Source organism: Alosa pseudoharengus, unplaced genomic scaffold (assembly GCF_046254945.1).
Source record: "Alosa pseudoharengus isolate Yale_2024_CS ecotype anadromous, Long Island Sound unplaced genomic scaffold, YU_APseudo_1.1 YU_APseudo_1.1_scf_18, whole genome shotgun sequence".
Classification (NCBI taxonomy): Eukaryota; Metazoa; Chordata; class Actinopteri; order Clupeiformes; family Clupeidae; genus Alosa; species Alosa pseudoharengus.
This window is the reverse complement of record NW_027468650.1, coordinates 24,964,502-24,990,022: the sequence shown is the minus strand read 5'-3', so window position 1 is coordinate 24,990,022 and position 25,521 is coordinate 24,964,502. Positions and strand designations below refer to the sequence as shown.

The following is a 25,521-nucleotide window of genomic DNA, read 5'->3' as shown; positions in this document are numbered from 1 at the left end:
ATTTACATACAAGTTGGTTCAACCTTGCAAGATATTATATTTTATCATGTCTGCTCGCGGACCACTTGGGATAGCTTGCGGACCACCAGTGGTCCCCGGACCACACTTTGAGAAACACTGCGTTATTGAACGTGAAACATTACAACAAACCAAAAACGAGTGTTATTACGTGTTAGCATGCTTACATTATAGTGTCAATTATATATTGCGAGTATAATTAGTTTGCAACATCAATCTAAAATATGTTCTTTGGTAGTTCTAACATTGAACGTTTGTTTCCTTGCTGGACATTACCCAGGTAGCAAAAATTGTGCGGGCCGAAAGCGGCCCGATTAAGGCGAAAACACTCGGCCGATCCTCGGCATGAATCTAGGTCCGATTGCTCTGCGAGCACTCGGCTGTGACGCGGCCCTATTGCGGAACGCCGAGTGAGATGACGTAAAGCCCCCGCCCCCAATCCAGTTCCTTGGGTTTATTTTAATTTTATTGATTTCCATTCGTGTCAAGTTAATACCAGAATCGCTAAACAGCCGTTCTTTATAGGCTACAAGATAAACTGAAAATACAAATACAAGTAGACAGTTTTCATGTTTAAAACATTTTTTTTATTATTATTGGAGCACACTTAAGTGTGACACCCTATGATGTCTGCCGGTTTGCCCTCTGGCTTCGGCCACCATCCTTGTCACAGGCCAGCTGCAGCCATCTGGTGATGAGGAGCTCTATCTCCTTTTCGGAGGAATCTTTGGTTAGGGCATTCCGGCGGACTGCATCTGAGAAAAACACAAGAAGAGGGCAGCATGATCATGTGATGTATACTCAGTGTAGCACTTATGTCACTGCAACCGCACCACCTTGCAGTTATCACTTGTGTCACTGCAATCACCACATTGCAGTTATCCAGTACTGACCACACTTTTCAAAATGAGCCTTTTGAATGCAGGCTTTTGGTTGGCCCCACTCCAATTAATGAGTCTCGCCAGCGAGGTGTTCATGGCTCTTGAATGTCAATATATACGTGAACACATCTAAAAAGCTATCCCCCTGGCATTGATAAGTCAAACACGTCTGAATTTAATTGCAAACAATAGCCTATGCAAATACAAGATCTATGCAGAAGGCTAGACAGACTTGCTCATTGTTTGCAATTAACTTCAGATATGTCTGGTCTATCAATGCCAAGGGAATCCCTTCTCAGGGACGTTGGGGTAGGCTGCGGTAACAGCCCAGCTAGTCAATGTTAGCTACCTTGAGCTAAATGGTGTTGTTAGCTGGATGCGTTCGCTCCATAAAAGTACAACTAAGCCAGCTAACTTTTTGTTCCACTTTATTTTCTTCCACAGGTCAAAGACCGTGCTCGTAAAAAACACGAAAATTGCATCCAAGCTGCGAAGAACCCATGAGCTAACAACACCCCAGCTAGTCAATGTTAGTTACCCTGAGCTAAACAGCTAGCTACGTTCGCGCCTTAAAAGCCGGAGACACTTTCATATATATTTTCCCCAACTTGCACTACTTTACTCAGGCAGGCATGATAAAGAATTTTAGGTTGTTGTCCTAATTAATAATTATTAATTGCATTGCATTTCTGAATTCTTTCTTCTCGTTTCATCTGGAGGATAGACGAAGAAACCTCATGAACAAAGTTTAAACGGATCGATAATAATCAATATTTAATCAGCAATAATTCGAAATATGTAGAGTTAATGTAAAATGTTAAGGAAACTCAATTGTTAATGCTTTTTAAGGAAATGTTAGACAAGACTTACCTCAAGTTCACCGTTTTCGCAGTCTGCTCCCATCCAAAGTTTTCGAGTCTTCTCTCATCCAAAGTTGTAAACGTCACTCCAGTGACGTGCTTCTTGACGCTTGCTGCAGTTGAAATCGGCTGAATACGGGTAAAAACGGTCTGAGCCGAGCGCCCAGAGTTTAACAGCAATCACCGGTCAATGCTGGTAAAAAATTGAATTGGCCAGTAAAATGAGTTGCACACTCAGTTGCTAACAAAACGTTGTACATGTAGGCTACCCACCCCATCCCAAGTAAACACAGGATTAGTCTGCATGTTAAAAAATATATGGGCCAGTAAAAACTATATAAGATAGGCTATTAGATAGGATAAGATAAGATAGTAGCCTACTTTATTCATCCCGAAGGAAATTCAAGAAAATATATATTTTGGCTGGCATTTTGTTTCTATCACCCATTATTGGTAGATGACCCAAAAGTAAAAAAAAAAAAAAGTTGTAGGTGCGGTAGCATGGCTGCCTGCAGGTGGCAAAATTACCTGGCCCAATTGCGTTTACCACGACTCAGCCGATGCCGCGACGCAGCCGACAGCGCCGCAGGTTTTACGGAAGCGGCCCGCTCCTACTTGCTAGCTGGGTAGCTGTCCTACATTTGCCTGTATCACGCTACATATACTTTACTTACATTGTCAAAACGTAGGCTATGCATTTTGTATCCTTTTTGTGTGTGAACATTAGATCCAGTGTCCTTTTCAGTTCGTTTTGGTGAGATGAAGATGCACCCCCCCCCCCCCCCCCAAATCTGCACAACTTTGATCATTGTAAGACTAGCAATAAACGTCTAGCAAATATATGAATGGCATTCAGTAGCCTAACAGCTTAAATTTTAAAAGTTTGATCAATGCATTAAATCTGTTCAGTTCTTTTAGAGAAATAGCATAAAGGTGGGCACCACACAGCCTTGGTAACATTTTTAAGAGTAAGCCATAAACATGTCAAAAACACATAGGCTAAATAAGAATCAATAACAACTTTAAATGTGAAAATTTTGATTCATACTGCAAGATAAGACACCCACTGTTTCAATAATACACTTGTAACTCAATAAGCACTAGTCTCACCAGCCGACTGAAATATATAAGTTATAAGTATTTTATTGAAATAGTTGATTGCTTATTGAGTTACAAGTGTATTATTGAAACAGTGGGTGTCTTATCTTGTAGTATTAATCCAATTTTTCACATTTAAGTTGTTATTGATTCTTGCACGCCACACCCCCGATTTCTCACGCTGAAGTGTCAAACCGGTCGGTGCCTGAAAAATGAGTTTAGCCTATCTATAGATCTGATCTACCTGTTGAGCCACGGTTATGCTTTCAGAGACGGTGAGAGGGTTCAAGAGCACCCCGTCTGTGGAATTTTCTAAATTTTCTCTCATTTGCGATGCTATTCAGAAGCCGTCCCAGGCGCATTCCCGCCGCATTTCCCCGGCTTCAGGTATGCTTTGAGTATTATTGAGTATTTTTCACGCTGAAGTGTCAACCTAGTAGGTCAAATACCTGGCAGATGAGGTTCAACTAAACTAAACCTATACATATGATATCACACATCAGGTGAACGTGCGGAATTTAAGCTTTCCAATGACATTATAGCGCCAAGTTGCTGTGATAAATGGTTCGCGAGGAAATTAACATTGAACCGACGTGCAATTTAGGCTAATCATATTTGCATTTTGCACACAGTGCACACCCATTACTCTCGGTTTAATATTTCACTAACCCTTCACACAACACGTGGCAAACCCAATATCACAATAAACAGCAAACCGTACCGAATAGAGGATATAAAGCATGCCTCTGTGCAATAGCCTAAGTGGTGAGTAATCCGGTTTTGAAATTGCAACACATTTCTACATAGCCTCCGAAATTATCTGTAATAATCCCATTACAGATAAATGAATATATTTATATTGGCATGCTTCCTAGTGACATTAATGCAAAAATATGAAGAAAATCAAATAACGAGACACAAATATTGATATAAAGCCTGACATAAGCCATATGCAAATATTCACATCATAGATATGGGTACATCCTGAAAAAGGAATAGCATGTAGGCTATAGGCTATGGCCATTACAATGACCAATATATTATCTTAAATAAACTAGCCGAATAACACAGGTGACCACTTCTGCTTAATTTCATGGAGTGCTGAAATGTACACACATTTTTGAACATTTCTGAACTGTGAAATGTAGCATATGTTTTTGTGGTTGTGAACTTATTGCAATATCACCATAACTATTCCACCTGTGTGCGCATGGTTATAATTCTGAAGTGCAAAATTAGCTAAGGCTACAGCACAAATATTTCCATAAAAATAGGCAAGTCTGACCTCTGAATTTATTTTGAAAGTGCACCTGAATGATGCATTTAAAAGTTAAAATATACAAACATTTCTTAAATTCTTACAAAACACCCACCCACTTTTTAAAATTGTTAGTTTGGACCCCCTCACTTTTGCTGTGCGAAATAGTGCTGTTTTCAGCATCTGTTTAGTGCTTCATTGTCATTTTCATTGGATTCACGGTTTAGTTTGATATTTAATTTACTTTTGGACTGTTTGATTATATTGTTAAATGTTGGGACTGATGGGCACTGAAACCTGGGGAGGTATTTGATGATCACTATTACGTTCCATGTAGTTGAAAGAGTGTCGGGATTTCAAACAAACCATCCGCTTTCATGCGTTCATTGAACGTCTGCGGTGCTGTAATGGAAACCTTATTGCGTAGCCAAGTAGCCTATTGAGTTATTTTTAAATTATGCACGATTTACTTTTTATTAATTTCGTAGGCTGGCTTTATTTTGTTATATAGAAGTATCTAAATAACCTGTTAAAATGTACCAGAATTCAGGAAATTGCATCTAGTCCGTCCAAAAAAAAAATTCTGTGGGAGGACCCCCATACCCCCCCTCTGAAATGTCCCACCCACTTTCACAATGCCTCCGACACCCATGGTCCTAGTAGTAGGCTAGGGCCCACTTCCCCGAAAGCATCTTAAGCCTAAGAGCGTCGTAAAGTCCCTCTTACGAACGTCTTAAGATTTGCCGACTGTTTCCCGAAACCATCGTAGCTTAAGAGCGTCGTGAAAACACTCGTAGATCTACGAGTGCTCCAGAGTACTCGTTACCGGCTAAGAGCGTCTTAACAGTAATTCTCACTGAGGTCACCAACAGGACATACAGAGGAATTACAACTTAGAATACATAATCCAACTTACGTTCCCATTCTTTATTGTGTTTACCTGTGATGAATCAGATTTTAGCGTGCAAAATAGCCTACATTTAATGGTCATAATAATGTGATGAAAAGCGGACAAAAATGCAATCAAGTTATGAAACGAGAGGTTGCCAGAATAGTTTGACATTATCTTTGCTAAGTGAATATTTTATTAGGCCTATGAGGTAAAAAGCGGAGAAAGCAACATGTGGTTTAGTCTGTAGCCTACTGCATCAAAATCTAAGCCTACACATTTCCTCACTTTCTTACTCGACTTCTTTCTTATCTTCAAACGTGTTCTTAAGTGATACCGCGAAAAATTATTGCATGGTGCAACAATCTAATCTTAAATTAATTACAATTATTTATGTCTCTGTGTGGTACACAACCTAATTGGGATGCTTACATGCAGATGTCAAAGTGTTTCTATTGGTGTGAATTAATGTGTAGATCCGAAGTTTAAATGGTAGGCCTATAGCTGTGACGTGCAGTCACCTGACATCACCGTCAAATCAGAGGATATTTCAGAACTATTAACGTGGACAGCTCCCCTTAAGAGCATCTTAAGAGCAGTGCACGCGCGTTCACGCTACGAGCATGTTCGGGAAACAGTCGGAAAAACTAAACGAACGATCGTAAGATGAATCGTAGAAAACCCTCTTAAGAGCGTGTCTCCGTCGTTATCGGGGAAGTGGGCCCTGATCTCTTTGATACCAATGTTCATTTAACTCTGGGACCCTGGTCCCAGGGATGGATTACTGCACAGGCCTTCCTGAGAACCACTGATGTACGTTTTTTTTTACTGTACGGTATAATGCTGAATGAGCCAAACAAAAATTTCCGCAGCAAAATTTTGGTTGGCCCCACCAAATCTCACTCCAAGGTTTTTTGAAAAGTTGGCAGCCCTGTTAAAGGCAGCAAAAGTGGGATATAGTGCAACTGCTTCCCCAAAACAATTCCTCCATAACTGTGTAGGCTATTTAATCGTTTGATATGTGGATAACCTTCAGTGGACTAAACAAAAGGTAAAGATTTTGTTATCACAAGGCTAGCTGGTTCGTTATATGGCGAAGCATATAGCCAACTTTGTTTGCAGCAGTGAAGCTGAGTTTGTTGTTAACATTGTTGGTAACTGTCAGGGAATTTAACCCCAACATATAGATACAAGAACCACAACACATGGCTTTGCCCACAAACTCTGGTACCAAGAGGAGAGCCTGCTAATATAAGGAAGAATTCCTCACACCATCAGTCTCTGACTCTGCAGCCCAAAAGCTGTGTCTTTTATTGTACAGATGCACACAGAAAATAGGAAGCAAGACATGGCGACTTCATTGTGACATACTCTTATCTCACCCACACACACAACAGACAGGGTGCAGTTCCTGTCTGTCTGGGTGCACACTTAACTTGTACTCTCTGTTCTTAGAACTCAGCACAACAACATTTAACTTGAACTCTCTGTTCTTAGAACTCAGCACAACAATATTTCTGCTTACACAAATAGTTACAATGATAATTTAAAACAGGGTTCTCAAGTCTCACACAATGGGCGTGAGACACGCAATTCAACAAGTTCACACGCTCACACGCCACACCTTGCATTTCTCACACAGAAATATTACTAGGGATATCAAGGTATCTGCATAATTAGTAGCCTAGAGGAGACGCAGGGATACAAGAGGATTTCTCGCAGGGTTCAGAACTAGCGCACCACTCACCAGACAAATCAAAAAATAAATAGCCACCGACATCCAATCAAAAAATAGGCTATTCGTTGTATGGTAAAATACAAATAGCACATTCCCTCCCTACAACCATGTTATGCTTGTGTGGGGTTACACGTTTAAGATTTCAAAACTGCACTGTAAAACCTGAGAAGTTGATTAAACTCAAATAATTTAAGGAAACAGATTGCCTTGAATCATTTGAGTTTGGTAACTTAAGTAGGTCAAGTTAAGTTAAACTCAAATAATTTGAGAAAACCAGTTGCCTTAAACCATTTAAGTTGAATAGCAGAGTTATCACTACTTGTGTATTTTGCTTTATGTTAACTTCTATGTTGATTTATGTTCACTTCTACCATTTAAGTGATTACTACTCAGAACTTCCACTTTACTACTCAATCTATTTGAGGAAACAGATTGCCTTAAACTATTTGAGGTATTCCAACTTATGAAAGTTATTTGACAGGAGACACTGATCAATGACATTGTTTTATTGAAATTATTTTAACATTTGTGCCATACACTTCCAAAAGCTTCACTAGCTGAAAAAAATAAAATAAAATAAAAATAAAATAAAACAGATTCACAAAAACATAGGTTACTAACCATCAGTTTTTTCCTCTATAAACATTTTAAAATTATTTCAACATTTATTCCATATACCTCAAAAGTGTGTGTGTGAAATTGCATGTGTGAAAGAGGGTTTGTTTATGTGTGCGTGTGAAAAAGGGACAGAGATGGAGAGGAAGAAAGAGGAAGAGTGTATAACCTACACAAAAAGCCTGAGAAAAAAGAAAGAAATATTTAAAAGGGGGTGTGTGACAGACGCAGAGAGACTGCTGAGTGTATAGCTGTGTGTTTGATAGACAAAGTGAGTGTGTGTGTGTGCGCGTGCGTGAGTATGCGTGTGTGCATGTGTGTGTGCATGTGCATGCACACGTGTGAGTGAGAGAGTATGTTTGATTGTGCATGAGATTTGAGTGTGCTTGTCAGTGTGTGTGCAAGACTGAGTGAAAGAGTGTGTGTGTGTGTGTACGCTTGTCAGTGTGTGTGCTACAGAAAAGTGTGTGAAAGACAGACGAGTGTGTGCACAACAGTGTATACACCAACGCAACTTCACAAGATTTTAAGTCTTCTGATGCCCTGTCTAAACATTGAGTTCTAACTCATTCTCATTCTTACAATTTGGGCTTAATCTGTCTCCTTCCATCATCTAAATTCATCAGAACGATCTGAATGAATTCAAAGAATCCTTTCAAATTTTCTGGGCATTCCAGGTGAAGAGCATAAATCAGGCCAAATAAAATAACAAGTGCATCTGCCCAATATCGGTGAAATAGAACAACCTGATCCTCCAGAATGACAGCCACATGTTGCGGGCTAAAGGGAACTGCTGAGGCATTCTCATCTGTAACGGCCAGAAGTGCGACTGCTCCTCTTTGGTCTTCGTCAAAGTCTGCTTACTAAAAATACATGAGAGAAATGCAAGACAATGCAAAGAATTATTGCCATGTGAGTGTATACAAAAAAGAGACATCATGAGAGTGTAGGGAGGTGTGTGTTTGTGTGTGTGTAAGATTGTGTGTATGCTGTTTCAAGTCAAAAAGGGGGTGGGGTGGGGGGTTGCAGCATGATTGTTCGAGAAGGAAATAGGCCGCAAGCTAGAGGGCCTTACCGTGCACCCCCGCATAATCCAACGAAACCATTTTTTTTTAAAGGCCCGACATGCTGAACATGAATTAGAATGTTTACATTGAAAATGTTGGGTTGCACTACCTGTTTCAGGCCCATGAATAGATTTACATTGAAAATCAATGCATGACTCTCCCATGACCTAGGGAAAGGTGTGACATCTGTCTTTGCATGTTTAATCACATCTAGAGGACCCAAGCTTTCAGAAAATGTATGGTTTTCACAAGGCAAATCAAGTAGAAAGACTTTACATTTTGGTCTTTATATTTAGGGAAAGCCAAGTAACAACTCAAACCATAGAATTACTAAAAGCACGTGTCCTGTAGATAGATTAAATATGAAAAGACAGATGTCACATCTTCATGGAGAGTCATGTTCCTGTAATGCATTTCCAATATATTCCAATGTATTGCAACGCATTGACCACCTAAAACAGGTAGTGCAACCAAAAAATTTTCAATATGAACATTCTAATTCATGTTCAGCATGGTCGGACTTTTCAAAAAAAGATAGTTACGTTGGATTATGCGGGGGGTGCACGGTAAGGCCCCCTAGCTCGCGGCCTAGAAGGACAAGTTACGACGATGACATTAAAGCGAGAGTTCTGAAACTGTTGTGAGTAAATGAATGAATGAATGAATGAATGAATGAATATGGTACATACAGCTCCTGAAGATATCAGATGCATCCTCTTTCAGATACAGTGCCAAACCAAAAAGGACCGCCCTCCTTGTTGCCTGGACGTCGTTCTTATCCTGTTGAGTTTTGGGACATGGACAAAGTTTGTGAGGTCTGCGACTATATACAACACAGTATTGTGTAACAACACATTCATGTTGCTTACCTGTCTACTGTAGTCTAACAGAAGAGCAACCATTTTCTGCCCAAAGGTTCCAGATTGTTTCTGCTTGTACAGCGTCAGGAGGTGTGGCGTGTATCTATCCAGCGATGCAAAAAAACTGAATGGGAGGTTCTGATTGGTAATACGGTGGAACTCCTTGTAAAGCTGTGAAAAGAACATCAAACAAATAAAACATTAATTTTGAGAATGTCTGTGTAAAAGTGTTTGAACATATTCTACCCTATAACTATCCATCAGCTTTTTGTATCAATATATAAAAGTAGAGTACACATTTGATGTAAATGAGCAGTCTTTGAATGGGCAGGGGACAATTTGCTTTTGTTTTAAATGTCTACCAAGATGAAGAAACATGTCCCTTTCAACAAATGGCTGCCTAAATGCACGAAGTGGGCATTTGAAAGCCCTTCTATTGACAAGTTCTTAACGGTCTGACCTAGGCGCCGCATCGTGCACACGAGACATGTGCACTTTTAATTAATTGTATCTTTTGAATGAACAAATGCAATTGTGATAAGGGCATGGCAATGGACATATTGTGGATTGCTGGCCATGCAATAGTCTGTAATGGCTCGTTAACCGCACTTTGCCAGCAGTTGAAAACTCACATAGCTTACATTTCCACATTTTGTGAGCACCTGCTCCTGAGATAATGCTATAAGCTAACTTAATAAGAGTCCATCATGTTTTTGCTATCGATAATTATGTAGAATTCTAGCTAACAACCATGCTCAACAAGGACATGGTGCCACTGGGCTATTGATAATGGTATCAAGCATGACATCCCTACTAAAACCACCCACAACAAAAGGCTTTTGAATTATTAAAAAAATCGCTAGCTAGGTAACTTTTAGGCTCAACACGTGTCGCTAGTAGAGACTATTCATTCAGCCCAACTAGCTAGCTAGCCACACTACCAAACAAATAAAAAACTACAGCAACAAAAACAAGATAATAGTTTCTCACGATCTGTAGGGAAATTAACGTCAACTTGAGAGGGTAATGGACACGGGGAGTAGTGAAAACGAGACGGAGACACACAAACCTTTGAAATGGAAGCATCTGTGGATGTTACGTGGTCGCGGGATGATCTTTCTTCGGGTTCGTCCCGCTATGAGGAGAGCCGTTGATGTTGAAAGTGGATGCTGCTTGGCCGTCGATGCCGGATAGTCGAGAAGATGGTAGCAGACACCCGTAGCAAAGTCTTACAACACACAAGACCCACTTCCGATTTACACTCTTTCTTATGACAATGAAATTTTAAGACTAAGTCTGATTCTCTCTTAAGATTTTCTGCAAAGGGTTAGTTCTAAACGCCTAACTAATGATCTGCCTCACTAGTCAGTCACCGCGCTCTGTCCTCGTCGAGATCTGCGATCCCATTGGCTGTTGACTTATGCTGCTAACTTTTCATCTTAAACTCTTTTTTTCACCATGGAATCGACTCAATGCTATTAATTTACTCCAACTCGAAAAATGATTAATTATCATGCCAACTTATTTTTTTTAAGTTATTATAACTTCAAACCAAAATTGAGTTCACTACACTTTTAATACTTAAGTCATGTAAACTTTCTGCTGTTTTTAAGTGATGTTAACTTAAATCTTTTGTTGAGATGGATCATTGGGTTTTACAGTGTGTACCAACATTCTTATTATTCAGAAATTCAACTGTCTGTCATTTGGTAAACCATTATGGCACTTTACAGGGTGTGTGGCTCGCGGCTGCCTGCACTTTCCCTGTCTCACGGATGCAACTTTCGCACTCGTTTGTGCGTTTTAGCGCCGTGTTCATCAGGTCGCGGGACACCCGTCTGAGCCTCCATACATACATTGTTTTCTAAAGATACTGGACTGCTGCACTCTCAAAAAGGATGTGTTGGAAACAACACATTTTTAACACATCAATGTGTTTAGGTAAGGACAACACATTTTGTGTTATTTTATGTGTTAAACCCATGTAACACAGTTACTGTGTTGATATTTTAACACACCTGTGTGTTATAGTTGACACAATTTGTGTCAAAAGCTATACAAATACAAGACAATTTAATACTTAAATTTAACAAGGAGCAAATTAAGATTAAGTTTGTCAGAATTAAGTTGGTCAGAGTCAGACTATAATAAGGATAGTAGCAATAATAAACAACAATGTCAATTCAATCACAGCCTATAATGAACTAAGTGCATGTTTTATTTATATTTTTAGTATATTTATTGATCTTAGCAGATAAGACAATTATGAAATTATTTAAATCAAGTAATGTGTGCAATAAAAATGAATTCCTGACAGCCTAATGTGAAATTATGTATTATTTATTACAAATATTGTACACATAAACATTACACAAGTTCATAGCGAGGGTTTACAAAAATATCATTGTTAAAAAATATCAAATGCATTGGTCTAAAATCAATTAAATATCTTATACTAATTAGTTTAAAGTCCTCTGTTCTCTGGATTGCAATTGCATGGTTATGGAAAAACTTTGTAACAAGTATCCTTAAGAAAAACAGAACATTTTCATTTTCACTTTCTGGTAAAATGTGCATTACTTCTCCAAAAACCAGCTCCCCATTTTCATTGCGGTTAAGGGGTAATATACAAGTAGTTTGATATCTCTGACCAAACACAGTCACAGAGTGTGCAACATGAACAGAGCCACATTGTCCAACATCACGACCAATCGCCTTTAGGTTATCAATTAAGCAGACATTTTCTTTTAATGAACCAAGTAAGACTGGAAAACTGTTTGCCACAGTCATTTTATCTTTAAGAGGACTACCCAATTTCCAGTTAAACATTGCCTGTACCTGATGCTTGAAGGCTAATGTTTTTGAGATATTAATAAAATTACACACAACCTGGGCCTGCCGTTTTAGTGGAGCATACTTGCCTTCAAAGCGCATGCACCAAAGTTTACCAAGTGGTCCAAAATACACCATCATTCGCCAATAATGCGTCATGAAATGGTGCTTCGGTATCAAAGGCCTGTCATATAGACTCTTGAACAAAGTGTGGTGATCAATGACTAACTGCTTCAACAACATCGCTAATCCTTTTGTTGCAACAGGTGCAAATATTATATCACAAATCTGCCTAAGTAAAATAAATAATTGCCAATGTTTGTTTCCCTCATCAATAAAATCCCCAATAAGGAAAGTTAAAAAAAGCAACAAACACCACATCTGACTTGCATTTTGCCTAATGGAATTCTCTGATGTTCTTAAATTAATAATGGCACTAGGTTTGCTTTTCATATTGTTTAAACCATAGTCGAAGCCAGCTATCAGGCTGTTAAGCTGGTCTTCTGTGAATAGTTGTTCATCATATACAAAATGTCTTAGCATAAGTTTCAATTCCAGCGGGGCTACTCCCTCCAACACGTCATGCATCACGTCGCCACAAACATTTTCAGTGATATGAAAATTTTTTTAAGAAGAGTTAAGACAAGAGGCTTCTTTAATGCCGGTTAAAGGAGGATTGTTAAGTTCAACATGTTGACTGAGTTGCCACGAACAAGCTGTCATTACGTTTTGACGTGACGTTTCTTGGGCATTTAGCTTCACCATCACGTCAAGTTGTAATGCATGCGCAATGCTCATCTAGGCTATTGATTTAAGTGGCTTAAAGCATAGGTGCCAACCTATATAATACCTCCATGGTGCCAACTGATTGTCTCAAAATGATTTAAATATATATAAAAGGATATATATACATATACATACATTTATAAATATCCAAATACAAAATACAAATATACAAATGTGACATACAAATAAATAAACAAATTTATATAAATAAACGTGTCTTTGTAAATATATTTTACGAGATTTGAAAATAAATATGCTTGACTTTGTATGTGGCATCTGCATTTGTAAATCTCCTTTTTGCTTTTATGTCGATGACGTAATTTTGAGACATTCCTACTGCACACCAAGATCCACAAATAAATACCACTAGATTTGGTAGACTAGACCTGTCCGTGGGGGGTGGTACCCAGATGGGGGGTGTTTGGCACTTTGTGTTGCCTTAGGATAGAGGGTGTTATGACTAGACCAGCAGATGGCAGTGTTGTACAACGTGTCTGTTATCAACTGATAGCAACTGAATCTTTCCGACGCTGTTTTCCCTAGTTCAGTTCAGTCAAGTGGTCTATGACTAGCACATACATGGGCAACATACGGCCCGCGGGCCACATCCGGCCCGTGGGCTTTCCCTGACCGGCCCGCGTAAGGTCTTTGAAAGAACAATAGTCAAGAGCCTATAGAGATAATGCATGCAAATCAATATCGTTGTTTTTATTTTGAAAGCGACTGCTATTTGTACGCCCATCCATTTGTGCGTGGATGCATACGACGTAAACACCCTCACTTATGTGCTGGTGAATAGAATTTATGCTTCTGCGTCGACACAATGCAGTTGCCTTTACGTCGGCGTAAACCTTTCAAAATTTTGTGTCTCTTATGTCTGCGTCGTTCACCGCAAAGATTGTTAGAACGAACTCCTACTGCTGCTCGTTGGCGATACGAAGTGTTCATTTCAAAACGTTACTGGCAGATAGACAGTTTTCAATCGGATAACCCCGTAATTATTTGCAAAGCTTATGTTAGCGAACTAGTATGATGCTGCTACCACAGGTTGCTTGAAGCAGCCGGCTCAACACACAGAGCGAGTTCACCAATCACAGTTATGTGCATAAAGTTAAAGCAAAAACATAGCCTACATTTTTAAAATAGTTTTCTTTGTGCATGTTGATTAACTAATGACAGCCTACTACTGTCTGCTCCACATTTTCGTAGTCTAATTTTGCATAGAGTTAATTTAATGATGGTAATGATTTAATGATGAAATATTGCTGAGTGTTGATGAAATGGTGGCACAGGCCTATCGGTTGTAGGTACTGACTCCTTCACATTTTCATGACCTAGCCTAATTATATAGATATTGTAGTACTTTTTTATATCAGTCTTTGAAAACTGAAAAAATGTCAATGTCAAAAAATCATTTTCGAGAATGAGGATTAAATACTGGACATAGATTAAATATTGCTGTTTTTCCTTTGTCTCCCTCACATTTTCATCTGTTCTTACGACTAGTAAAACAAAACCATATGATTTACTTAATGTTATACAAGAACAGAATAGAATTGAACAGAATTGAGTTCAGACTTGAGTTCGGTATTTTGAGTCCGGCCCTCCTCAACAGTCCCAGTTTGTCATGTGGCCCCTTGGGGAAATTAGTTGCCCACCCCTGGACTAGCAGGATTAACGACATGGAAGACACTGGATTAAATGGATGGGTAAGTAATAACAACTAGCCCGAACGATTTATTATCGGTTTCGATGTGTAGTGCCGTTTTTAATTTCATAGACTGTGCTCGGAGTCGTAGAATGCCTGCTAACAAAAGGCTACTGCTTTGCAGTAACGTTACTGCCCCCTACACCAGCGGAGTGGAACAAGAAATACAATAAAATAAAATAATTCAAAAATCATACAAACATTTCAAGAGACTATTTCTTATACATTTTAAGACGAGATTCTCTATGATGATAATATTGCTGTGTGAGTGCTTGACTTTTCTACTAAACTACACACTGAAATGCATTAGGCTATTAATCTCATTGATATGACCCGGGGCAATCCTAGGCTGGTTACATTTTCAGACGTTTTTGTGAAGCCATTTCTAATATGGTGACAGCTACAAAGCTGCTGCATCATTTTGCAGCATACCCTTTCAAGAAGATATAGACCACCATCTAGGGGACAGAATTCATTTTGACAGAATTAATCTGACAGGAGATGTTTACAATAAATTCACATAATCTGTTTATTTAGGCCTAGGCCTAGATAGATTTATTGACAATGTTAATGATCACAATGACAAATACCCAGACATTATGGCACAACACCAACAATAACAGAGTTTATAAATAATCTATTTTAAATGAAATTTGGCAGGATGATGTAGCCTACATGATATTTAATAAACTGACAAGTCGGTAGCCTAGGCTAAACTTCTGTGTGTGGTTTTCTCTGCTGCTTTGGTCATGCCCAGGCCTACGCCATTCCAATACCAACCAGCAGGGCTACAAGAAAAGTCAGATTTCCCAGGAAAAACACTAACAGGAGAATCACCTCGATGTGTACCTACAGGACAGAAAAATATTTTGGACTCTGATATGACCTTTGATCACAAAATACATGCAACATATGCACACAAGTAGGCTAATCACAGAGGCCTCTGCAACTGATAAGCTCACACATTTTTCAGTGAGTACTTACAAATCCTGAGACATCTCCATCTTCATCTGTAAGGATGCAAAAGCATCAGTAAGCTACAACTAGCAGAATTTAGAATAATCAAACAGGATATCCAAATCACCTCTCTCACTAAACAGCATAGAGCTGTGCTACCTTACCTTTTCGTTTCAACCTCATGTGTAGATCTTGCAAGGCAAACAGCAGTACCTCCCAGCCCACAAACCCTCCCATCACCTTTTGCATCCATCCCTCCTGGGAGCTCTCCATCATATGCAACCCCGTAAATATGGCTGCCACTGGGGAGAGGGAAGGAAGGAGAGGTGGAAAAATGTGTAGACCTTCATGTTCATACATGATATTTTGCCAGTCGCAATATATCCATGATCAGTGACGGACTGGGCGGTCTGGCATTTGGGCAGATGCCAGAAGGGCCGCGGGCCCTCGTGGGCCGGCCAATCACGGAGCGGCATGCTTGTCGGGTTTGCGCGGCCCATTTATCGAGGAGCCTCTCGCTGCAGCCTGCGGGAAGGCGGGGCTTGACATCAAGCCCAGCCCACATCCAAGTCAGCCATGTTTTTTTGTATTACGTCACGCAGTTTAAAATAGCTGGCAGCGAGAGGGAGGCAGTCAGCAGAGAGCCAGGACTCACAACGAGACTGAGCGAGCTGCTAGTGTTACATTCTACAAACCAGCAACTTACTGCAAAAAACTTTTTATTGTGTAATTCAACACGTAAACTGTGGATTCAAACCAGTGCAACAACTCGCAACAGCACCATCGTTTCCATAAGAACGCCGTTGTCACACTACTCGTCCGATAGGAACTAGCTAGCTGGCTAGCTAGCCAGCAAAGTTAACCACCCAGATGGCAAGAGGCTGGCGGCGGCCCACCGGTTTCACTGTCGCCGGCGGACCGCTGAGTTTTTGCACATCGGTTCTACCGCGGTCCGCTGCATGGGCTAACGAGCCGCAGCTTTGACCACCTTTTCTTTATTCATTTATAGTGTCCCAGTGACGCCACTTCCACTTGCCTCCATGGGACCTATCTTTCAAAAAAAATTTAACGCCAGTCTATGGCGAAACATAAATTATTTTCTGGTCCCGGTTGACTTGTGCCTTGAATTACCCATATGATGTCAATTTTAAAGACAAATTTTCATGTAAAGACATTTGCAGTTTGTTTCGTAACTATTGAATTACAACATTGTGAATTACAACATTGTCCAACGACTACAAACCTATCAGTCGCGCTAGTGACGTTAGCTCATTCACAGCCACACTAGATTGTACAAGCATACCAGCAACAGGACTTAATTGGGCTTTCCTTGCCGATGAAAATACCATGAGTCAGAGGATTAAACACATCAGGTAAGTTGTATTCGTCCATAGACTGTACATTAGATACTGTTAAGTGATATAGCAGGCAGCAAGATGCGATCGTTAACTAGCAGAACAGCTAGCTTCTAATCTTATCGTTTCATTACGTTGGTGACGTACATCGTTCGAGACGAGAGATGTAGTCCACTGAGCGGATTCGTACAAAACCAACATAACTTTTGAAGTCTATCGAACAACAGTACTTTCTTGACGTGAAAAATTATCTTTTAAATTCACACACATCATATGTGAAATTCGTGGCACAATTCAAACTGGACCAAAAAATAATTGTTATCTCTCCATTAACTCCCGTTCATATTTTTTTGAAAGATAGGTCCCTTGTAGCGGAAGTAAAACGGAAGTCACTGGGACACTCTATACGGCGGACTGCCGGTGGCCTAACGTTACCATCGCGGGTTGCTGACAAGTAGCCTATCTACCGGTGGTCCGATAGCTTGATCTAACCGGTTAACGTTACACAATGCATGCTTCTGGTTCACCTGTTAATAAAGCAAAATCGCCCCTTTGTAGGCTACATTTGGTTGTAATGTAGAATTCTTGCTGTTAAACTGATAGTCCATGATAATAGAACAACACACCATTCTACTTTTGAGGGCTAAATTAAATGAAATATGGCTCGTTTTCCGTTTGAACACATTGTCATCAATATTTAAAATTACCATTTTTTTTAATGTGCATGTTATTGTTTCAAAACCGGAAATCAAATGAACGAACAAGTACACGAACCCAATTAGCCTACAATAGCTAGCCTAGGCCTACATGAAAAATCACTGTGGTTGCATGAAATGTCATTTGTGTTTAGCCTACATCATCAGTTTATATCATCTAATATGAAACAATATACTATATAATTCGCTACCGGGCTGTCGGTAGTAAAGCCAAAGCGTATGGGGAGTGACGTAGGCAAAGAAAACATGGCTGAGTTGGATGTGGGCGGGGCTTGATGTCAAGCCTCGCCTTCCCGCAGGCTGCAGCGAGGTGTACTTGCATTTATCGTAAAGACGGTTTTACAATATCTCTCGGCCCACTATCAAGCATCAATAGTGTTACATGGCTTCGAATAAGCCATTTATCTCTAACTCCCTTTTCCTCCTTCATAGTAGGAACCTGATCAGTATTTATACCAGACATGAGTGTCATGGTGACCCTCAATATTTACATCAGTCTACATTCTTTTGTAACCTTATTCAATGAAATGATTTAAAAGTGCATTGTTTGAAATTTAGACGGTGTTTGCATATTTAATACGTTTCATACACGTGTTTCAACACTGCATTTCGGTCGTTGCTTTTACCTTACCATTACCTTACGCATGCCAGTTATGTAGTAGAGGTGGATTTTGTCGTTCGTTCTCATGACACAGTTCGCGTCGTTCAGTTCACCAAGATGATTCGTTCTGAATCGTTCGTTCTTTCGTTCATTCGCATTTCCGGTAGCCTACAAAGTAGTTCAGCAGTGAATCATGGAATGCAGGTTCTCAGCTCCTCGTTTGTGAAAACGGTCAACACAACACTGTAATTGTAGCGGCAAATATAGCTGCAACTTCATGATGTGTACTTTTAGACAAAACAGCAGTAGCTAATGTGTTCATTCACCTTGACATTACATATTGAAGGTAAATAGAGTAGACCAGTGGTCCCCAACCACCGGGCCGCAGGACATTCCTAACCGGGCCGTAGCCTACGACATGAGTTTTTTTTAAAAATGCATGCAAACTAAACTAAATTTAATTCGCAATAATGTCACGTTTTTACATGGCATAGGCCTATATGCAGTTGTTTGATTGCACGCATGTTTGCATTTTGCAAGGTCTATTTTCTTACGTCTGTCTGTCCCGCCTTCAACACTTTTACATACAGTATTGCCTTCAGCGCTGCGCAGCCTCAGGTCAGCTCACTTCACTTGTTCAGTTCTTGGCGAACGGTAGTGTCACATGAAGTTAGCTAAACTGCTAGAATGAGCAACAAAAAACAAGCATCTTTAGCAGGTCACTGGCCAGAGTGTTTGAGTTGCGAGAGCCGCTGCAGAGATTTCTTACAGAAAAAAAGTCACCGTTAGCTGCATATTTTAGTGAATGTTTTAGGTGTCAAAACTCGCTGACCTGTGTGACATATTCGGGTTGCTTAATGACCTCAACCTGTCACTCCAGGGGAGACAAATGTATTTGATATGTTCCAAACAGTAGTGCGGGTTTTGGGAGAGACTGAGGCAGGGCCCTTTCTCTCGCAGCTGGTGCGCAATCACCTTGTTGCGCTTTCAAATGAGTTTGAGCGTTACTTCCCATCCTCCAAAGATCCACGGCAAACCAATGAGTGGGTCCGCAACCCATTTGTCAATATCCCGAATAGTCCTAACTTGTCAGCGCAGGAGGAAGAGCAGTTGAACGAAATTGCAAATGACAGTGGTCTTAAGAGTGTGTATAAGGAAACCTCTCTGGCGGGTTTTTGGATCAAAACCAAAGCAGAATATCCCGAGATAGCCGTAAAAGCGCTGAAAACGTTTCCCACCACGTATCTATGCGAGGCCGGGTTTTCGGCAATGACTGCAACTAAGACCAAATTGCCCAATCGACTGGACATTTCAAACACACTGAGGGTGTCACTGTCTTCCATCACCCCCAGATGGAAGCTTCTTGTTGCAGGGAAACAAGCAGGGCTCCCACTGATTATATTCGTAATGCACGTTTAGTTCCCACACTGTAACAAGATTCTGTGATTTTCACAGCATCACTGCTGTTTTTGAGAAAAATGTGTACTACTGTATTTGTGAATACAGTATGTTGCTGTGGTTTCGCTATGAATTATGGTCAAAAATGGTCAAACTACAGTAATACCAGAGAATGTCTAGACGGGCTCTGGTAATACAAATTTGCTGCGAATCATAACACAGTAATAAATCTGACTCCTCCCTCACTTGTCAGCTTTTTGAAAATTTTGAAAAAACATGGTGGAAAATCAGTTGGGGTTTTCTGTTTTCTTTTTGCACATAAATACAAAGTTAAGCTCCCAGATAGCAAGGTGACATTGATATTATGTTGATTTTCCATCCAAATCATCATTTTGAAAAGATATTGAAAAGTCATGGATTTATGGTTTACTGGGAAATTTTGACGTGGTGATTGAAACGTGCACCGCGCGACGACGTTTGAACTGTCCGGCGGGAGATCATTTTTGAGCAACAGTTCAGTCAGTCAGACCAGAGAATGTCTAATAAGGTTGATATTGTAAGCCATTGGTTCCCAAAGGAGATTTTATTTGGGTCGCCAGCATAGCCTAGTTACAATTTATGTTGTGTAATAGGCCTAGCATAGGGCCTACCTTATATAGCTTATAGTTTAAGTCACGGTTTTGTCATAACTCCCTCTATGCACTTTTGCATTTAGAATAGCTCTGAAGTCGGTAAATGTATGCCAAAGTAAAACTGTGGTGTATGTCAGCATAATGAAATGTATGTAATGCAAAAAGGTGTGTCAGTGAGGAGCGCAGCCGCAAGTGTGACGTCGAGCAAGCAAGCCAGCAAGAGGTCTTTCGCGGACTGGGAGGTCCAGGTTTTATCCGGCTCCTAATTACGCCACCAATTAGCCACGTCATCAGAACCCTAGAGCTCCCCCTGCAACCAATGAAAGTAGTACAACATATTGAACAGGTCAGCCTCTTTTTAAACTGAACTACATTTCCCTTGTGCAATAAGTGCATGCCTGCTGGCAACATGGGAGATAAACAGAATAACAAGCTATAAGGTGTCCCAATATACGGAATGAATTAACTTGGGAGAGAATTCCACTCCGGGAGGTCTTTGTCTCCTCCATTATTTCTGCATATCTGGACACCTCAGCGGTTATTACTCCTTACATAAATCCTCATGTCAAATCCAAGTTTTAATACTGTCCTGTAGTAAGAATGAACATCACAATGGTCATAATGTGGCATACCACAGCAAGGAAAATGGGTAAACATGTCATGCTTTTCTTCCAAAAAGGTAATGAAATGTTTAGGTCAACTTTACAGTTGAATATAGGGAATTGCCCAAAGGATATCTCCAGGCACCCAGCCTATTCTTAAAACCAGATTCACCAAGATTCTGGCTTTTGGCTTTATGATAAGCATTGCCTATTGTCATGGTTATAGCGGGTAGTATATTTAATTGAGTGATTGCATTTTGGCTTATTTGAGAAGTATTTAAGTAGTTGAAATACTCAAATACAATCCCTCAAAGTATTTTGTTACAAACTACATTTGAGTTTTTCCAATCCTGCAAAATACAAATTACAAAATACGCTAAAGTAATTAAATACGTATTTTAAATGCATATAATTGAAATACTGCCCATGTCTGCCTATACATCTGTATTCAACATTACCATGTCTGCCTATACATCTGTATTCAACATTACCTTGTCTGCCTATACATCTGTATTCAACATTACCTTTCTCACCTTCCCTCCTTCTCTTTGTTTGCTGAACTTCTGCTGGCTTTCCAAACGTTAACTTTGTTGCAGCCTTTGTTCAAGTCAGGCATGGCCGCTGTCACCAGTATTGCCTGGCAATACTAGTTTTCATACATGAGGTTACACTAATAAACGTCACAAACTGCTGCTGAGCTGCGCTTATCATCTAAGTCAGGGATTCCCAAACTGTGGTACGCGTACCCCCGGTGGTACGCGAGCTGCTTCTAGGGGGTACGCGAGATGAAAAGGGCAATGGCGGACAGGTATAAAATGAACATTTTAAATATTTTGTAATTAATTCATGAATAAATACATAATTTCGAATCAGGTCATAATTATATGGAAACATGAAAATAAAAGAATATTATTTATAAACTCTGTATGTGTTCATCAAAAAAAGGGCAGCTTATTAAACATGACGCCTGGAATAGCTAGAATGCGTTACTTTTGAATGCGTTGGATGGTCCGTGGGGAAAGTTTCGCGGATATAACAGGTTTTTGAAAACAACAAAAACAGAAAGGAGGGAAGGAGCAAAGCTAGGAGTTATTTCAGATGGGCAAGAAAGGTAACATTAAGCTAGGCTTTACATTTAACAAACTAAAGGTAGCCTAAGTTTAGCCTTTCTAGGCTGTATAGCCTAATGTTGTCCAAACGAATACATCCTTGTCATGCGTTGTTGTAGGCCTATATATAAGATATTGTATGTGGATGTAGTTAGGCTAGCAGGCTAATTTTCATAACTTTTTAACTGACCAAATGCACGCACCTAAAACCGGGAAACGGACAAATATTGTCAACGCGGGGGGGGGGGGGGGGGGGGTTATAGAATGCGTTACATTTTTATGTGTTTATGTGTGGTGGGGGTACGCGAGGTGAGTCGGAATGTAGGCGGTGGTACGCGGGGGGGAAAGTTTGGGAACCGCTGATCTAAGTGTTTTTCCCGATGCATTGCTAACTGTCAGTGACTGACGCGAGAGAAGTGGGTTCTGTGTTGCGTTCATTTCAGTGACTGACGCGAGAGGGGTCTGTGTTGTGTTGTGGTAATTTATGGTCATTGGGTGTGCCCTGCCGTGCCGTCCACATCTCTTCAGCACAGCAGCAGCAATGGCAACTCATCTTCGTTGAAGTTTGAGTTTGAGTTTGAGTTGAAGTTTGAGGTGTTCAATGGTGTTGAAGTGAGTAATAGGCCTAAATCAACATTGAATTAGTTATTGGATGATATTAAAAAGAAGCGGAATTATTTGTGGTTGACCTGGAAATGTCAACTTGGTGATCAAAAAGTTATGAATTTCATGTTGGCTGCGAATTCAGAGCATTAAGTTACGTTGTGTCAGTGTAACGTTAGCTAGCCTAGTCTATTTGTCTATAACGTTGTTGTCATACAAATCTAAACCGCAGTAGGCTCATGTTAATCTAATGGGCTTTGAGACATCTTTTTTGTCTTGTGACAAAGTCTCCTGGTTCAATTGTTTCCAGTTTCATTTATTGTTTATAATGCTAAAGAGGAAAAATAAAACATATGGTTTGCAGTGACCACAAACAAGTTATGTCATGAATATCTAACATATTAAAGACTGTTACATAAAAAATCTCAAAACAATTCAACTGATCCTAAAAATAAGGTATGACCACTAGAAGCAATAGAGTGTCTCCGCGGATCCTTAAAAAGTATTAAAACGTCTTAAATAAAATATACATTTTTTTAAGGTCTTAAAATGTATTAAATTTAGCTAATTTTCTCATCTGGGTGGAATGTAAGAAATATGTCTGGAGAGACTATTTTCCATGCTAACGTTATTTCACCAGTGCACGTCCCTGTCTAACAAGACAGTGCCAGGAGTGATTTCAGTGAAGCAGAGAAAAGCTGTGAGTTGATAAAATAGGCTGTATGTGCTCTGAGCAAAAGCTCACTTGTAGTCGGCAAACCAGTTTCCTGTTCTTTGACATGGCTGTCAACAAGCACCTGAAAATGAGTGCTTTAGTACTAAAACGTAAAAATTAGAATGTACCGCCTAGAACAAGGTAGCGATGGAGTTTCTCAGACATTCGTCGTGACAGATTTACGGAGTGTCGTAAATCATATACTCTGAGGCTGTAGGGGGAGCTCTGTAGAGAAACCTGCCAGCAAAAAGTGAGAAAACAGCAAAGAAATGGCCAAAACTGCATAGTTTCTCTTTAATCACAGATGCATCAGAGTATTTATTGGATTATGACCTAAAGATTCTTAGCGTTTGCCCTTTTGTTTTTCTAATCAGTATTACAGTGTATGAATGATGATGATTATGATGATGATACTCTGTTTTAATGCTGTAGTAATATTATTCTAATAAATTATTTTGTCTGTCCTATTTCTCTCTCTCACACACTCTCATTTAACAGTTCACACCACCAGAAGGTGCAGTGCAACCAAGTCCACCAAGACCCCCCAGTAGACGTAAATCCCCCAAGCCCCCCCAGGACACATAAATCACTCAACAACATAGAATGACAAAATGCCACCCCAAATTGTCAGATGGCACAGTTCATGTCGTAAGTTCACCGTATGTTTTTTATGTATAATGTAACCCTTAGCTGAAAAAGTTGGAAAGTCCTTATAGGGTGACTTATTTCTCCTATTTTAGTCAGTGTCAAACCACTGCATAAAAACTTTGGTGTAAATAAAGTGCATTAAAAATGGTCAACTCCAGGTGATTCTCTTTCACAGAAAAGCCCAAGGACTCGGAACATGAAGCCAAAGAAGTAGATGACTCGGCCCAGTGACACCAAATGGAAAAGCCCATCGCAGTAGTCAACCCTACTGGAGATGAATGCATCAATAAGTTATCTAAATCATGTTTTGACATTAGACATCTAAGTTTGGCCATGTTTTTGAGGCTTATGACTGGTTTGTAGAGAGAGGCATGCACACTCTATTCTGTGAGATGAAAATGTTTGCATGGCTCTGATTGGAATTTGCCAGAAGGGATAGGTCAAGCAGGAGCAGTGTGAAAGGCGTCCTAATTGCTTGAGTGGGAGGGGAAACGTCTAATGGCCACCTTACACCAAACAAGTTTGACAAGATTTGGGAAAGATTCTTAAAAGATTGTAGTATTTTAACTAATGCCCCCCGTTCAAGACTCCAATCTTTGAAGAATCTTTCCCAAATCTTGTCAAAGTTGTTTGGTGTAAGGAGGCCATTAGTCTAATAGCCTTGCACCAAACCACCAAAGTACTCATGACTCATGACAAAGTGTGACGGTATTTTAACACTATTTCAAAAAATGTCCAGTGATGACATATTACAGCAAAAACCTTTTATAGACTATTTCTTTGTACAGTGTACTCATGCAATGGGCAGCAATCGTGAGCTGTTTGCTTAATGTTATAGTTGTGAAAACATTAGAAAATGTTATGGGCTTGAAATTGCATACAATACCTGATGTATTTTTTCATGTTACATGAATTAAAATGAAGTGTTATTTATATAAGATCGTACTTATGTAGTTAAAAAAAATATTGAAAGGTGAATAGTGTCTTGTAGCCTATTAGTGTGTTTAGTCAGAAGTTGCAGAGCATCTTCAAAAGGATGAACACCCATATGCTCTATGGCCTTGAAGGATTTCTTATTTATGCATGCAATAAAATGATATTAATAAACGGTCATTGAGTCCATGTTCTTGTCTCAACACAGCAAGTTAGTTTACTTGTTGCCCTCCCCCCCTCTCTCCTCCTATAGGGCTCATTCTCTCAATGCATTTATTCATGGCTGTAATAGCATACATCTAAATGTAGGTGACCATACTCATCTTTGCAATTCTGTCTTTGATTCAGTCGAGTTATTTACACAGGCAAATACGTAGGCTAGCAAGTTCACAGTAAAGGAATGACTGATTTGATGATCATTCCATGTGTGAATTTTAATGTGTGCTCTCGTTTTGATGCAGTGTTGCCTCCTGAAACGCTTACGCAGGTGTCGTGCGTGCATGCATGCAAACGTTATGGGCCACTAAATGAAAGTATCCAGTTCCCAGATCAGTTCATATTTCATTATTAAAGTATAACAATTTTATATGTGAAAACAAAGACTTAACAGTTAGCGTGAGGAGATGGCATGTAGGCTAATGA

At 39.8% G+C, this 25,521-nt stretch overlaps 1 protein-coding gene and 3 long non-coding RNA genes across 7 annotated transcripts in view; 1 reads left to right on the top strand and 3 right to left on the bottom strand.

The window, feature by feature from the left end:
- Positions 1-308: 308 nt before the first annotated feature.
- On the bottom strand, positions 309-2,378 carry LOC143131716 (uncharacterized). 2 transcript variants are annotated; one of them, XR_012988187.1, is made up of 3 exons: positions 2,307-2,371; positions 1,770-1,952; positions 309-773 (listed from the first exon to the last, which is right to left on the bottom strand). It is a non-coding gene; the product is annotated as an uncharacterized LOC143131716 (long non-coding RNA). The 2 variants fall into 2 exon arrangements; XR_012988186.1 differs by having other exon boundaries at positions 310-773; positions 2,288-2,378.
- Positions 2,379-3,128: 750 nt separating this feature from the next.
- LOC143131235 (uncharacterized) lies at positions 3,129-25,048 on the top strand. Of its 3 annotated transcripts, none has more exons than XR_012988071.1 (3): positions 3,129-3,244; positions 23,797-23,946; positions 24,122-25,048. It is a non-coding gene; the product is annotated as an uncharacterized LOC143131235 (long non-coding RNA). The 3 variants fall into 3 exon arrangements; XR_012988072.1 differs by lacking the exon at positions 3,129-3,244 and adding an exon at positions 10,888-11,225; XR_012988073.1 differs by lacking the exon at positions 3,129-3,244 and adding an exon at positions 14,386-14,611.
- On the bottom strand, positions 6,684-10,652 carry LOC143131234 (uncharacterized). Its single transcript, XR_012988070.1, has 4 exons — positions 10,354-10,652; positions 9,294-9,455; positions 9,114-9,204; positions 6,684-8,220 (listed from the first exon to the last, which is right to left on the bottom strand). It is a non-coding gene; the product is annotated as an uncharacterized LOC143131234 (long non-coding RNA).
- LOC143131233 (putative ferric-chelate reductase 1) overlaps positions 15,151-25,521 on the bottom strand; it is a 32,443-nt gene continuing 22,072 nt past the window's right edge. The window contains exons 14-16 of the mRNA XM_076290722.1: positions 15,732-15,869; positions 15,595-15,620; positions 15,151-15,459 (exon numbers count right to left, since the gene is read on the bottom strand). Of these exons, the coding sequence (XP_076146837.1) occupies positions 15,370-15,459; positions 15,595-15,620; positions 15,732-15,869 (254 nt within the window). The 3' untranslated portion in view covers positions 15,151-15,369. The remainder of the gene's footprint in view (positions 15,460-15,594; positions 15,621-15,731; positions 15,870-25,521) is intronic.